Raw genomic sequence first — 15837 nt, 5'->3', positions numbered from 1 at the left:
CCCAAGTCAATTCTTACCTCCAAGGGGCAGAAATCTTCCTCCTCCCTACCCACTATTAAGAGGGGCACACCTAGTCAGGGATGCACCATTATACAGGGTGCCAGGAGTCAGAAGCTCCTGTGCTGTGGCAATCGCATTCTGGACCAGACATTCAAAGGTTGCCAACTTTTGGGAGGCAGAGTGGTTTTGACCTTTGCACCTGAGTTCAAGTCCTACTTCTGTCACTTCCAGCTGGGGCCTTGGACAAGCTCCTTAGCCCCACCATACTAGCAGCTGCTTGGGTGAATAATAATAGTAATGCCCACCTCATAGGGATAAGGTGAGGCAACATATGTAGGTGCAGTAAATTGCATTCGTTATTAGTATCAGCACTTTTTGGAGAATCAGGGTACATAGAGCTTCACAGATAAGAACCTGGGCCTGAGGGGACTTCCCTCATGGTCCAGTGGCTAAGACTCCATACACCCAATGCAGGGGGCCAGTGTTGAGCCCTGGTCAGGGAACTAGATCCCACATGCTGCAACTGAGAGTTTGCACGCTGCAACTAAAGATCTCATGTGCCACAGCTAAGATCTGGTGCAGCCATAAAATTAAGGATCTAGAATCAGGCTTGCATTAGCATCCTGGGCAGTAACTTCATAGCTACGTGACCTCGTGTTAGGTGCTTCAACCTCTCAGAGCCTTCATTTCCAAATCCATAAACTAGGCAATTCATATTAGTTAGTCTTCATCTCCTCTAGTTGTTAGATGAATAAATGAGATAATCCAAGCAGGAACCGAGACGTGATCACTGAGCCAGAGTTATTCATTGAGAAGACAGGCTCACAGGCTGTGTTCAGCAGGCTCATTAGTTTCTTGCAAAGTGTAGTCTCCTGCTCCCTACGGACTGTATCTAGATGGATTTCTTTTTCACATTGTAACACTGCTGAAATCAGGGTGAGCCTTAAAGTCAATAGCATCTTGAAGTTATTTGTAGCGTTTTTTTTTTCTCTGTCACAGCAACACACAAAATAAAGGTGCATCACTTAGATACAATGAAATACATGTCCACCATATATACACGTGTATGTATCAGTTCAGTTCAGTCGCTCAGTCACGACGGACTCTTTGCGACCCCATGAATTGCAACACTGCAGGCCTCCCTGTCCATCACCAATTCCCAGAGTTCACTCAAACTCATGTCCATCAAATCAGTGATGCCATCCAGCCATCTCTCTGTAATCCCCTTCTCCTCCTGCCCTCAATTCCTCCCAGCATCAGAGTCTCTTCCAATGAGTCAACTCTTCGCATGAGGTGGCCAGAGTATTGGAGTTTCAGTTTCAGCATCAGTCCTTCCAATGAACACCCAGGACTGATCTTTAGAATGGACTGGTTGGATCTTCTTGCAGTTCAAGGGACTCTCAAGAGTCTTCTCCAACACCACAGTTCAAAGGCATCAATTCTTCGGCCCTCAGCTTTCTTTTATAGTCCAACTCTCACATCCATACATGACCACTGGAAAAACCATAGGCTTGACTAGACGGACCTTTGTTGGCAAAGTAATGTCTCTGCTTTTTAATATGCTATCTAGGTGGGTCATAACTTTCCTTCCAAGGAGTAAGCGTCTTTTAATTTCATGGCTGCAGTCACCATCTGCAGTGATTTTGGAGCCCCCCAAAATAAAGTCTGACACTGTTTCCACTGTTTCCCCATCTATTTCCCATGTATGTATACTTGTGTTATATGTGTATAATATATATGTGTGTGTTTATTTGGCCCTTGAACAGTGCAGGGAGTTACGGGCCCTCACTCTCCCGACACTGAAAAAATCCAAGTATAGAGACTTCCTGGTGGTCTAGTGGTTAAAACTTCAAGTTTCCAATGCAGGGGTGTGGGTTTGATCCCTGGTCAGAGCACTAAGATTCCCATGTCACATGGTATGGCCCCAAAATAAATAAAATCCACCTATAGATTATAGTCAGCCCTCTGGATTCAAGGCTCCTCCTCCACATATGCAGATCCAACTAGATTCAACCATCATATATGGGTATATGTATATATATCATACATGTCTCCACATATGCAGATTGTGCCATACTGTGGTGTCTACTGGGCTTCCCTGATAGCTCAGTTGGTAAAGAATCTGCCTGCAATGCAGGAGACCCCAGTTTGATTCATGGGTCGGGAAGATCCACTGGAGAAGGGCTAGACCACCCACTCCAGTATTCTTCGGCTTCCCTGGGGGCTCAGCTGGTAAAGAATCTGCCTGCAATGTGGGAGACCTGGGTTCGATCCCTGGGTTAGGAAGATCCCCTGGAGAAGGGAAAGGCTACCCACTCCAGTAATCTGCCCTGGAGAATTCCATGGGTTGCATAGTCCATGGAGTTGCAAAGAGTCAGACACGACTGAGAGATTTTCACTTTCAATTTCACGGTGTTTACTATAGAAAAACATCCATGTGTCAGTGGACCTGCACAGTTCAAAGTGAATTGGTCAAGAGTCAACTGTATACAGTTCACAAATTTGGAAACCAAGACTCCAAAAGGCTGAAGTACCTTATACCAGGTCACATAACTCCAAGAGACCACTCTAAAACACAGAAAGTGTAAAAGTCATTTTACTTTAATACAAAATCATATATGGAAAGTCATATGAGCAAAACCAAATATTCACTAAATATCAGTGAAGTCTTCATTGCAATGTCCATACCAGGTTTTCCTGCATCCTGTCCCCGTCCCCACTTGGGCTGGTGTATTTCACTGCTGTGTGGCAAAGACGTGGGCCCAGGGACGCAGAGCTGGCATCCACATCTGCGTGCTTGGGGCTCCCTGGGTGGCTGAAGTGGGGCTGCAGGTGACCCCACTGTTTTTTTTTTTCTGCTTTCTCAATTTCTTTTGCCACTTCTCCTGCCCTGGCCCAGAGTTCAGGGGTGTTCAGTTCTGCAGCTGGGGAGAAAGCTTCACCCCTTCCTCCTCGGACGGCTTTGAGGGGAAGCGAAGAAGCAAGTGCAGTGGGTACGCATGGCACCAAGAGATGATTGTAGAAGTCGTCTTTCTGGGTGGTCTTCTGTGTCTGAGAATGCAGTCATGGCCTCAGGCCTAGGTCTGCTTCCCTGATCGGAAAGAGAACCTGGGAAGGGGGGAGGTCAGAGGAAACAGAGAGAGCACTGAAGCGGGGTGTGCACAACCCCCTGCAAATTCTGTAAGCAGCTCCTGCAGGCCATTCACCCAAAAGTTTATTTCTTAAGAGCTCATTATGCAACAGGCACTGTTTCAGGGCTTTCGATCAACTCATTCATTTCACACTCATAACAACATGAGGACGTTGAGTATAGTCAATATCCCCATTTTATAGATGAGCAAACTGAGGTTCTGGGAGGTTAAGTAACAGGCCCAAGGTCACACAATTTTGTCTTGGAACTGGGAGTTGGGCTCAGAAGCCCACTTAACCACTGTTGTAGACTGACAAACGGAGTCTGAAATGTTTTTGTTTTCATTTTAAGTGGTTTTTATTGTAGAGGAAATGATAACTTCTCAGTGTTCCCTACAATGATAAAATGAATAATGACTAACATGTAAATTCTTGGATATAACAGAATACATATAAAGATATCCCCTGAAGCATGAACACCAGACCTTCAGTCTTCCTGATGCGCTTGACACGTGGGGGTGATCACAAAGTACAGTGTTAGTGCTAGTTCAGGTTGTCGGAAAGATGCAAAGATGGCCAGTGAGCTGAACAGTCAGTGATGGGGATACAGGCTCTTGCTTCTAGTCAAAGACAAGCCCCAGTCCCAGCCCCGCTAGCAGCTCTGCCGGCAACGGCAGGGGCGAGCCCTTGACTCATGTGTGGATACAGGCGTTAGGGCACATCCGCCCTCCCCCTGAACCTATGTATACCACCTCCCAACCCCCACTTCCCTGCCTCAGGAAATGACATCAGCCCCCACCCAGTCATTCAAGCCAGGAACTGGGAGTTGTTCTCAATTCCTCTCCTGTCATCCCATCTGTTGTATTTTAGTCACCATGCCCCAAATATGTTCCTAATCCCACCACTTATCTCTTCCACTGCCACCCCCAGGCCGAGCCACCCTGATGAGCACCACAGCCTTCCTGTCCGCCCCCTCCCCCGCCACCCCCACAATCCACTCACACAGCAGCCAGCCATGACTGCATCACTGTGCAGAGATAAGTCATTCCTCAGCTTAAACCCTTCCAGGGCTCCCCACTGTCCTCGGGACAAAGATAAAACCCTTCTTAGCGTGACCTAATTCTTTGGAAAGTCATGCATTCATTCACTCCATAACTTGTCTGATCATGAAACCGCAGCCTCACTATCTTTAAACCTGTGTGTTCAGTGTATGCTCAGTTGCTCAGTCGTGTCTCACTCTTGGCAGACCCGTGGACTGTAGCCTACCAGGCTGCTCTGTCCATGGGATTCTCCAGGCAAGAATACGAGAGCGGGTTGCCATGCCCTCCTTCAGGGGGTCTTCCCAACTCAGGGATCAAACCCAAGTCTGGCATCTCCTAAATTGGCAGGGGGATTCTTTACTACTAGTGCCACCTGGGAAGCCCATGTCCTTAGGCTGGCTTACATACATTTCATTTTTGCCATATCAGGCTCAAACTCCAATTATGTGACCCAAAGAAACTCCCCAAGAAGAGGCAGAAAGAAACCAGTAGCTTATGCGTCTGGAACCCTTGTTTCCAATGTGATCCTCAGCCAGTGAATATCCCACATAAACACTTTCAGATCTGATACACTCTGTAGGGTGGAGATGCTCTCTCGTACATTATCTTACCACAGGAGACCCTTTCTAGGGAGAAGAAACAATTTGACTCTGTCCCATCAACCCTTCTCCACAAAGCGGTCAGAGTAAACTTTTTTTTTTTTTTTCAAAAAGATTTTATATTTTATTCTCGGCTGCATTGTGCGGCATGTGAGATCTTAGTTTCTGGACCAGGGGTTGAATCCATGCTTACTGCAATGGGAGCACAGAGTTTTAACCCCTGGATCACCAGGGAGGTCCTTAAGCTTTTTATAGGTGAATTCGGACATGTCACTCCCCAGCTTAAAACCTTCCAAGGTCTCTCCAAAGCACTTAAAATGAAATCCAAAGTCATCACTGGGATCCACGTGGCCTAGAACGACCCGGTCGCTCCCCACTCCAACCTCACCTCCCTTCTCTTTGCTGCTCCAGCCACTATAGTCTCTGCTGCACAAGCTGTCTCCAGCCTCTGGCCTTCATACCTGCGGTTTTTTCTGCCAGGAAGGCAGGGAAAACTCAGATCATTATGATCTTTCAGAACTTAGCTTGAATGCTGCCTTTTCACAGGCGCCTTCCAGGACTCACCAAATCTAAAGTAGCTCTTCATCGGGACTTCCCTGGTGGCCCAGCATTTAAGACTCAGTGCTTCCACGGCAGGGAGGATGGGTTCAATCCCTGGTCAGGGAACTAAGGTCCCCCATGCCTTGAGCTGAGGCCAAAAAAATTTAAAAAGTAGCTCCCTATCAACCTCTCTCAGCACCCTATTTAATGGTCTTCAGTGCATATAGGGCCATCTGAAATTGTCCTGACCAGTTCACTCTCTACCTCTCCCACTAGAATGTAAGCACCATGAGGGCAGGGACTCTGGCTTGTTCACTCTACCCCAGCACCTAGAACAGTGCCTGCTGCACAGTAGACCCTCAATAAATATTTGTTGGAGGAATAAATAAATGTGGTTTCAGGTGGTCTTGTCTGACTAAGCTGTTTTCATGCAGTCATTCAAGAAAGCCTGGACTTCCCTGTGGTACAGTGGATAGGAATCTGCCTGCCAACACAGGGAACACAGATTCGATCCCTGGTCCAGGAAGATTCCATATGCTTTCAAACAACTAAGCCCGTGTGCCACAACTTCTGCGCCCACATGCTGCAACTACTGAAGCCCGTGTGCCTAGAGCCTGTGCTCCACAGCAAGAGAAGTCATCGCAATGAGAAGCCCACGCACCACAATGAGAGAGTAGCCCGTGCTGGCCGCAACTAGAGAAAGCCCGAATGCAGCAATGAAGACCCAGTGTGAGCAAAAAATAAGGAAAGAAAAGAAAGGAGGAAAGAAAGCCTGGCAGAGACATCCTTGGTTCAGTGGTCAGGACTCCACCCCTCCACTGTAGAGGGCCTGAGTTTGATCCCGGGTGAGGGAACTAAGATCCCACAAGCCTGGTAATACTTAACTAAGAAGATGCATCCTCTGTGGGCTCTCTGCCCCCACAGAATCATGTCCTGCCTTCTCTGGCCTCTCCGCTCCAGGAGGCTGACATCTGTGGGTGATCTCAACAAGCTCCCTTGTCCTCTAGCTTCTGGCTGTGCTCAGCCAGTGGGAAGCACCAGCAGGAGCTGGGAGAGTGGGAGGAGAGGAATGCAGGGGTATTCACTCCCAGCTCTGCCCCTGCCAGCCTCGTCTCCCTAGCCACTGTGTGCTCCTCTTCTGAAGGCCACACTCCAGTCTGACTCCCCCAGGGCCCCTCACAGCTCCCTTTCCTTGCTCCTGTTGCCCGCCCCAGGGTGCGTCTCCATCCCTTATCTCTGTTCCCACACCTGTAAGATGTCCCTTCTTGAAATCTGTTTCAGTCACTCCTTTTGAGTGAGCCTTGGTTTCTTGATAAACAAGAACCCTGGCTGATAGGCGCCGTGGCCCTGCAATTTTCCTCCTGGATGTCTATCCCCGGGAAATTCACACACAAGTCCATGAGAGGACATGAATAAGCATGCAGATATTCACTGCAGCACTGTCCACAGTGGGGGAAGGCAATCTGGGATCCCATCACTGGGGTTGGAAACAAGATGTGTGTCTACACCGCTAGGAGGATAGATCTTACAAAACTGCTTAGGGACTTCCCTGGTGGTCCAGTGGCTAAGATTTCAAGCTCCCAATGCAGGGGGCCTGGTTTGACTCTCGGTCAGGGAACTAGATTCCAGAAGGTCACAATTAAGACCCAGTATATTCAAATAAGGCCTTCCCTTGTAGGGAAGGTGGTAAAGAATCCATCTGCAATGCAGGAGACCCTGTTTCGATCGCTGAGTCCGGAAGATCCCCTTGAGGAAGGCATGGCAACCTGCTGCAGTGTTCTTGCCTGGAGAATCCCATGGACAGAGAAGCCTGGCAGGGCTATAGTCCATAGTGTTGCCCCCCAAAATAAAGTCTGACACTGTTTCCACTGTTTCCCCATCTATTTCCCATGAAGTGATGGGACCAGATACCATGATCTTTGTTTTCTGAATGTTGAGCTTCAAGCCAACTTTTTCACTCTCCTCTTTCACTTTCATCAAGAGGCTTTTGAGTTCCTCTCAAAAGGCCTGAAGCGACTGAGCACGCATGCATGCACAGTCAAATAAAGAAACAAATTAAAGCAAAACAAAAAAATTGCTTAATGTCCATCAAGAGATGAAGAGATAAATCAAAAGCAGTCTACACATACCATGGAATATCACCAGGCCTTAAAAATGAAAGAAATTCTGACATGTGGTATGAAATGGATGAACCTGAGAACAATATGCTAACCATATAAGCCCATCACAGAAGGACAAATACTGTATGTCTCCTCTTATATGAGGTCTCCAGAGTAGTCAGATTCATAAAGACAGAGAGGGGAGTGGTGGTTGCCAGGGGCTGGGGGAGGGGAACTGAGCAGTTAGTATTCAATGGGGACAGAGTTTCAGGGTGGGGTGATGAAAAAGTTCTGGAAATGGATTGTGGTGATGGCTGCATAATATCATAAATTTCCTTTTTTCTTTTTTTAGCCACACCACAAAGTATGTGGGATCTTAGTTCCCCGACCAGGGATCAAACCCACGCCCCCTGCAGTGAAAGTTCAGAGTCTTAACCACTGGACCGCCAAGGGTAGCCCCTGTACACATATTGACATTTAACGCCCCTGAGAAATGGGGACTTCTCTGTTGGTCCAGTGGCTAGGACGCCACACTCCCAGTTCAGGGGCCTGGGTTCAATCCCTGGCTGGGGAATCAGACCCCATGCGCCGAAACTAGGAGTTCGAATTCTGAGACTAAAGACTCCGAGCGCTGTGGCTGGGGATCCGGAGCACCCCAACTAAGGATCCTATGTCCCACAATACGACCTGGTGCAGCCAGGTAAAAAAGGATTTTAAAAAAATGATTAAAATGGTCTCACAGACATAGAAAACAATCTATTATGGTTACCAAAGGGGAACTACGGGGGAGGAATAAATTAGGAGTTTAGTATTGACAGATACACACTGTATATAAAACAGATAAACAACAAAAACCTACTTCCACACATGGAGTAATATTCAACAACTTGTTATAACCTATAACAGAAAAGAATATTTTAAAAGATACATATTAAATATATACATAATGGAATCACTTTGCTATACACCTGAAACACAACACTGTAAATCAACTATACTTCAATTTTTAAAAAACAATTAAAATGGTAAATTTTATGTTAGGTACAACTTTTTAAAAACACTGAAGAAAAGGATCATTCACACTCAGTTCTCAAAACCCAAAGCATTTGACCATATATTGCTTAAAGCTGTGCCGCCCAATACAGTGGCCACTACGAGTCTTAATTGAAATATGCTGTCAGTGTGAAATATACATAAGATTTCAAGGGCTTACTATTTTTAAAAAGATTGTAAAATATCTCATTAATAATATTTTATAGTGAACACATATTGAAAATGACAGTATTTTGGAAGCATTAGATTAGTAAAATATATTACTAAAATTTTTGTTTAAAAGTGCCTGAAGAATTCCCTGGCGGTCCAGAGGTTAGGACTCTGAGTTTCCACTGCAGGGGGCAGGGGTTCGATCCCTAGTTGGGAACTAAGATCCCGCAGCCATGGCACAGCAAAAAAAAAAAAAAAAAAGCCTAAAAAAGAAGAGTGCCTGGTAAAAAAGAAAACAATGACAGTGCTTAGTGAAGGCGGAAAAAAGCACTAGGAAACAGAATGAAAATGAAGTGTTAAACAAAATATCAGTTACCATTGAAAACACATTCACATAAGACAATATATACTTTCTAGAACACATTAAATACATATGAGATGGGCTGAGCGGGAGGGGAGCTGGGAAGCAGATTGCAGATGGGCGATGGAGATAGAGAGGGAATAAATAAAAGCAAGAAGAAAGAAAGCTTGTGTTGACAACGAAGCTCATCGTGCCATGAGCTGAGAATCACTAATGGAACACTCTGTTCCTGAGGATCCAAAAAAAGAAAAAGAAAAAAAATCTCTCTTCTCTCTTGAAACAAAGGCATCTTAATTAAATCTGCCTTGGGAGGTAACCCAGAATCTCTGACCCCTCAAAATTACTTCCCTGTAAAACCGGAGTCGACAGAGTCCTTATAAAATCGGTCACGGCAGTACCCCCAGGGTGAACATCTCGCCTGGCGCACAGTATAGACTCAGTGAGGGTCTGTTGACTAACTAATGACCAGATAACGTGAATGGAAGTTGAGGTCCCCTCAGCCCTCCCTGGGAGGCAAGACTAATGAAGCAAGAGCTGGATGGAGGCTGAGGACCTGATGCAACCCACAATGATGTTTCATTCGGATCACACAGTTTTTATTTTTAAGCTTAAACAATTTGCCAGCATTTGGAAAACAGATTCCATGAACAAATCCGACGTCTTGGCATCTCTCAAGAATCAGAAGGTCTGTTAACAAGGTGTTCACTGGCCAGACAGAACTGAAGGGCAAATGTCCCCTTCCCCACCCTACGCCCCCCTCACACATCCACAGGAAGTGCTTGGCCCCCGCAGGCTTTCGAGTTTGACATCCTTGACCAAGGCTGTTTCTCACTTTCGATCCAAAAGACCAGGAGCTGGTAAACTGTCACCAGGTCAGACATTTTCAAAGCAACCAAGACCAACAGGCTGCTCGCTTCAGCCTGGAGTTAAGGAAAGGTATGCCTCAGCTCAGCTCAGTTCAGTTGCTCAGTCATGTCCAGCTCTTTGCGACCCCATGGACTGAAGCATGCAAGGCTTCCCTGTCCATCACCAACTCCGGGAGTCTGCTCAAACTCATGTCCATCTAGTCGGAAATGCCATCCCACCATCTCATCTTCTGTCATCCCCTTCTCCTCCTATCTTTCATCTTTCCCAGCATCAAGGTCTTTTCCAATGAGTCAGTTCTTTGCATCACATGGCCAAAGTATTGGAGTTTTAGCTTCAGCACTAGTCCTTCCAATCAATATTCAGGACTGATTTCCTTTAGGATGGACTGGTTGGATCTCCTTGCAGTTCAAGGGACTCTCAAGAGTCTTCTCCAACACCACAGTTCAAAAGCATCAATTCTTTGGCACTCAGCCTTCTTTATGGTTCAGTTCTCACATCCATACATGACTACTGGAAAAACCATAGCCTTGACTAGACGGACCTTTGTCAGCAAAGTAATGTCTCTGCTTTTTAATACGCTGTCTAGGTTGGTCATAGTTTTTCTTCCAAGGAGCAAGTGTCTTTTAATTTCATGGCAGCAGTAACCATCTGCAGTGATTTTGGAGCCTAAGAAAATATAGTCGGTCACTGTTTCCATTGTTTCCCCATCTATTTGCCATGAAGTGATGGGACCAGATGCCATGATCTTAGTTTTTTGGATGTTGAGTTTTAAGCCAGCTCTTTACTCTGCTCTTTCACTTTCATCAAGAAGCTCTTTAGTTCCTCTTCGCTTTCTATGTTGTCACCCTGCTTATCTGAGGTTATTGATATTTCTTCTGGCAATCTTGATTCCAGCTTGTGCTTCATCCAGTCTGGCATTTTGCATGATTTACTCTGCATATAAGTTAAATAAGCTAGGTGACAACATACAGCCTTGATGTACTACTTTCCCAATTTGGAACCAGTCCGTTGTTCCATGTCCAGTTCTAACTGATGCTTCTTGACCTACATATAGGTTTCTTAGAAGGTAGGTAAGGTAGGTATTCCCATCTCTTAAAGAGTTTTCAACATTTTGTTGTGATCCACATAGCCAAAGGCTTTACCATAGTCAATAAAGCAAAAGTAGATATTTTTATGGAATTCTCTTGCCTTTTCTATGATCCAACAGATGTAGGCAATTTGATCTTTGGTTCCTCTGTCTTTTCTAAATCCAGCTTGAACATCTGGAAGTTCTCGGTTCAAGTTCTCTGTTGAAGCCTAGCTTGGAGAATTTTGAGTATTACTTTGCTAGCGTGTGAGATGAGTGCAATTGTGCAGTAGTTTGAACATTTTTTTGGCATTGCCTTTCTTTGGAATTGGAATGAAAACTGACCTTTTCCAGTCCTGTGGCCACTGCTGAGTTTTCCAAATTTGCTGGCATATTGAGTGCAGTACTTTGACAGCATCATCTTTCAGGATTTGAAATAGCTCAGCTGGAATTCTATAACCTCCACTGGCTTTGTTCATAGTGATGCTTCTGAAGGCCCACTTGACTGCACTTCACACAGGATGTCTGGCTCTAGGTGAGTGATCTCATCATCATGGTTATCTGGGTCATGAAGATCTTTTTTGTATAGTTCTTATGTGTATTCTTACCACCTCTTCTTAATATTTTCTGCTTCTGTTAGGTCCATACAATTTCTGTCCTTTATTGTGTCCATCTTTGCAAGAAATGTTCCCTTCAGTTCAGTTCAGTTCAGTTCAGTCGCTCAGTCGTGTCCGACTCTTTGTGACCCCATGAATCGCAGCACGCCACGCCTTCCTGTCCATCACCATCTCCTGGAGTTCACTCAGACTCACGTCCATCGAGCCCGTGATGCCATCCAGCCATCTCATCCTTGGTCGTCCCCTTCTCCTCCTGCCCCCAATCCCTCCCAGCATCAGAGTCTTTTCCAATGAGTCAGCTCTTCGCATGAGGTGGCCAAAGTACTGGAGTTTCAGCTTTAGCATCATCCCTTCCAAAGAAATCCCAGGGTTGATCTCCTTCAGAATGGACTGGTTGGACCTCCTTGCAGTCCAAGGGACTCTCAAGAGTCTTCTCCAACACCACAGTTCAAAAGCATCAATCCTTCGGCGCTCAGCCTTCTTCACAGTCCAACTCTCACATCCATACATGACCACAGGAAAAACCATAGCCTTGACTAGATGGACCTTAGTCGGCAAAGTAATGTCTCTACTTTGAATATACTATCTAGGTTGGTCATAACTTTTCTTCCAAGGAGTAAGCGTCTTTTAATTTCATGGCTGCAGTCACCATCTGCAGTGATTTTAGAGCCCAAAAAAATAAAATCTGACACTGTTTCCACTGTTTCCCCATCTATTTGCCATGAAGTGATGGGACTGGATACCATGATCTTCGTTTTCTGAATGTTGAGCTTTAAGCCAACTTTTTCACTCTCCTCTTTCACTTTCATCAAGAGGCTTTTTAGTTCCTCTTCACTTTCTGCCATAAGGGTGGTGTCATCTGCATATCTGAGGTTATTGATATTTCTCCCGGCAAATGATTCCAGTTTGTGTTTCTTCCAGTCCAGCGTTTCTCATGATGTACTCTGCATATAAGTTAAATAAGCAGGGTGACAATATACAGCCTTGACGTACTCCTTTTCCTATTTGGAACCAGTCTGTTGTTCCATGTCCAGTTCTAACTGTTGCTTCCTGGCCTGCATACAGAGTTCTCAAGAGGCAGGTTAGGTGGTCTGGTATTCCCATCTCTTTCAGAATTTTCCACAGTTTATTGTGATCCACACAGTCAAAGGCTTTGGCATAGTCAATAAAGAAGAAATAGATGTTTTTCTGGAACTCTCTTGCTTTTTCCATGATCCAGCGGATGTTGGCAATTTGATTTCTGGTTCCTCTGCCTTTTCTAAAACCAGCTTGAACATCTGGAAGTTCACGGTTCATGTATTGCTGAAGCCTGGCTTGGAGAATTTTGAGCATTACTTTACTAGCATGTGAGATGAGTGCAATTGTGCGGTAGTTTGAGCATTCTTTGGCATTGCCTTTCTTTGGAATTGGAATAAAAACTGACCTTTTCCAGTCCTGTGGCCACTCTTGAGTCTTCCAAATTTGCTGGCATATTGAGTGCAGCACTTTGCTCCCAATGCCGGGGGTCTGGGTTCAATCTCTGGTTGGGAAACTAGATCCCACCTGCCACAAGTAAGAGTTTGCATCACACAACTAAGGGATCCCACACGTCACATAGAAGATCGAGGATCCTATGTGCTGCAACTGAGACCCAACACAGCCAAATAAATAAATAAATATTTTTTAAAAAAGAAGAAAAGGCATATCTCAGGCTGTTGTCCAAAGTTTCCCCACATTCAATTGTCTGGGCATTCATTAAAATCCAGATTTCTGGGCCTCATCGTAGAACCAGCAATTTGATTTCTGAGAATCTGAACTTTAACTGTCATCTCACAGTCTATGGTTTGAGGTGCAGAAACCAAAGAAACTGGGAATGAACAAAGGTGCATGAAAACAAGGGGAGTGTTCGAAGGAAACTGTCTTATGTGTCCTAATGTTGGGAGACAGGGGACCCTCCAGAGCTGGAAGTAGAAGAGGTGATGATTTAGCCCCCGTAAACTCCAATAATGATTGCTATTGTTTTTCTTGCTGTTTAATATTAGTATTATTATCTGGTTACTGTATTATATCACAGGGAGGCAGTAGAGTATAGAACCTGGACTTCCTTGGGTTCCTGACTTCACTACTTACAATGTGTGTGACCTTTGGGTACAGAACTTTACCCCCTGGAATTTTATTTCCCCATCTGTAAGTCAAGGATAACAACAGTGTCTACCTCATAGGGTTATTGTGATGAGTCAATGAATTAATAATGTCAGGTGCTTATGCTACTGTCTAGAAGATACCATAATACATCAGCATAGCGTTTTCATATCAGCTGCAGGACCACCACCAGGAGAGCAGGGCCTCCCCTCTCACCCCCACTCCTTCCTTTAGCGATTATTTAGTGGCAACATGGGGCAGCAAGTCAACTTACAGTTTCCTTATGATTGTCTTCTCCTCCTTGTTGCTGTTGGCATTGCTGCCCCTGGGAACAAAAGCCTCTTTCTCTCTTCTTGCTCCTGGGCCTTCTCTTGGTGGAATCAGACCACTGGGAAAAATGAGATAAATAAATGGGTTGTTTTATTGCAGATCTCTTATCTGTTCATCTTTGAAAGTGAAGGTTCTTTTTTTTTACAGTTTATTTATTTACATATTCATTATTATTATTAAAACACACAGAATGCTTCATGAAATTGCACGTCATCCTTATGCAGGGGCCAGGCTAATCTTCTCTGTTTTGTTCCACTTGCAGTATATGTAATGCCAAAGCGGGCACTGAAAGTGAAGTTTCTTCGTAATTATTATTATACTAATAATGCTATCATTGAAAGCTCTAGAGTTAGACATCCTGATCCAGATCTCTGGAATCTTCCTTCCTCTTTTCCAATGTTGATACCTCTTCTTTCCTTCTCTTATCTAATTACCATGGCTGGTACTTCAAGCTTCTCTAATTTCTAGAAATATGATCATGTATAAATTCTCTAACTCAGGGCTCCCCAACCTTTGGGCCACCAACTGGTACCTCCTGTCGGATCAGCGGTGGAATTAGATTAGAAATAAAGTGGACAAAAGTGTAAAGCTCTTGAATCATCCTGAATCCATCCCCCACTACACCTTGGTCTGTGGGAAAACTGTCTTCCATGACACTGGCCCCAGATGCCAAAACGGTTGGGGACGGCTGCTTTAACTTAAGCCTTGATTTCCTAATTGGTAATAAAAGGATCATAAAAGTACCTGCCTTCTAGGATTGAGGGATTAAGTGAGATAATACATAGAATTCATTCATTTAACAAATATTATTAAGCTAAATAGTCTACCAAGGTATACAGACGTAGCAATGAACAAAACAGATAAAATATCTTCTCTCATGCAATTTATATTCCACTGAGAAGAAAACAGTCAACGAACAAATAAGTAAAAATATAAAAATATATGGTAAGTCAGGTGGTGCTAACAGCTAGATTGATATTAATCAATAAGATACCGAGGTCAGGTGACCCAAAGAGGGCCAGAGTACTTCCCTGGACTTGATGTACAGAACTTGGAAGAAGGCTGTTCTCTCTTACTTGTTCAAGGGGGACCCCCAGCACTCATGCTCCCTGAGATTCAGAAAAGGATTGTCCTTCATACAAGATTAGGAGGCCAGCAAAGAAAAAGAATCAAAGAAAGAATCAGGACTGGGGTCCCTGATTCCAACCCTGAGGTCTTAGATGCAGTTTTTCTCTTTATTTCTGAGAGCAGTTCTAGGATCCTTCCCAGCTCTGTGAACCGACAAAATCTCCTTTGGTACCTTAGCTGGTTTGAATTTGAATAGGATCTCTGTTACTTGCAACCAAAAGAAGCCTGACTGTGATGAAGCATTTCAATGTCTGACCTAGTAAGCTCATTAGATCCACTTAGGTATTTTGTTGTGTATACCAACTGGTAAATTTATGCTTATGCTACAGGCACAAATTTCCCCCTTACCACAGACTGAATTATGTCCTCCCAGAATTCGTATGTTGAGACTTCCCTGATAGTTTAGTGGCTAAGACTCTGAGCTCCCAGTACAGTGGGCCTGGGTTCAATTCCTGGTCAGGGAACTAGATCTCACATGCTGCAACTGAGAGCTTGCATGTCACAACTAGAGGAATCCACATGCTGAAACTAAGACCCAACACAGTCAAATAAAAACAATAAAAAATGTTTTTTTAAATTGTTTTTAAAGAATCTGTATGTTGAAGCCCTAACCCCCAGTATTAGAGTATTTGGAGATAGGGCCTTTGGAAGACAATTAGGTTTACATGAGGTTATGAGGGTAGGCCCTCATGATGGACTAGTGCCCTTTTAAAAGGAGATACAGCTTTCTCTCTTTC

The 15837-nt window shown here is 44.7% G+C and overlaps 1 protein-coding gene and 1 non-coding gene across 3 annotated transcripts in view; both read right to left on the bottom strand.

Moving 5' to 3' along the window:
• Nucleotides 1-2844: 2844 nt before the first annotated feature.
• Nucleotides 2845-15837, bottom strand: part of RILPL2 (Rab interacting lysosomal protein like 2) — a 28356-nt gene continuing 15363 nt past the window's right edge. Inside the window, 2 exon segments of one of the 2 annotated variants that reach the window (NM_001161873.1) lie at nt 2845-3108; nt 13917-14030. In NM_001161873.1, coding sequence (NP_001155345.1) covers nt 3078-3108; nt 13917-14030 — 145 coding nt within the window. In that variant the 3' untranslated portion in view covers nt 2845-3077. 2 annotated transcript variants of the gene reach the window in all.
• On the bottom strand, nt 14152-14258 carry LOC114108924 (U6 spliceosomal RNA). Its single transcript, XR_003585650.2, has one exon. It is a non-coding gene; the product is annotated as a U6 spliceosomal RNA (small nuclear RNA).

The sequence above is a fragment of the Ovis aries genome, chromosome 17 (genome assembly GCF_016772045.2).
Source record: "Ovis aries strain OAR_USU_Benz2616 breed Rambouillet chromosome 17, ARS-UI_Ramb_v3.0, whole genome shotgun sequence".
NCBI classification, from domain to species: domain Eukaryota; kingdom Metazoa; phylum Chordata; class Mammalia; order Artiodactyla; family Bovidae; genus Ovis; species Ovis aries.
The sequence above is the reverse complement of the archived record's forward strand: the minus strand, read 5'-3'. Positions and strand labels throughout refer to the sequence as shown.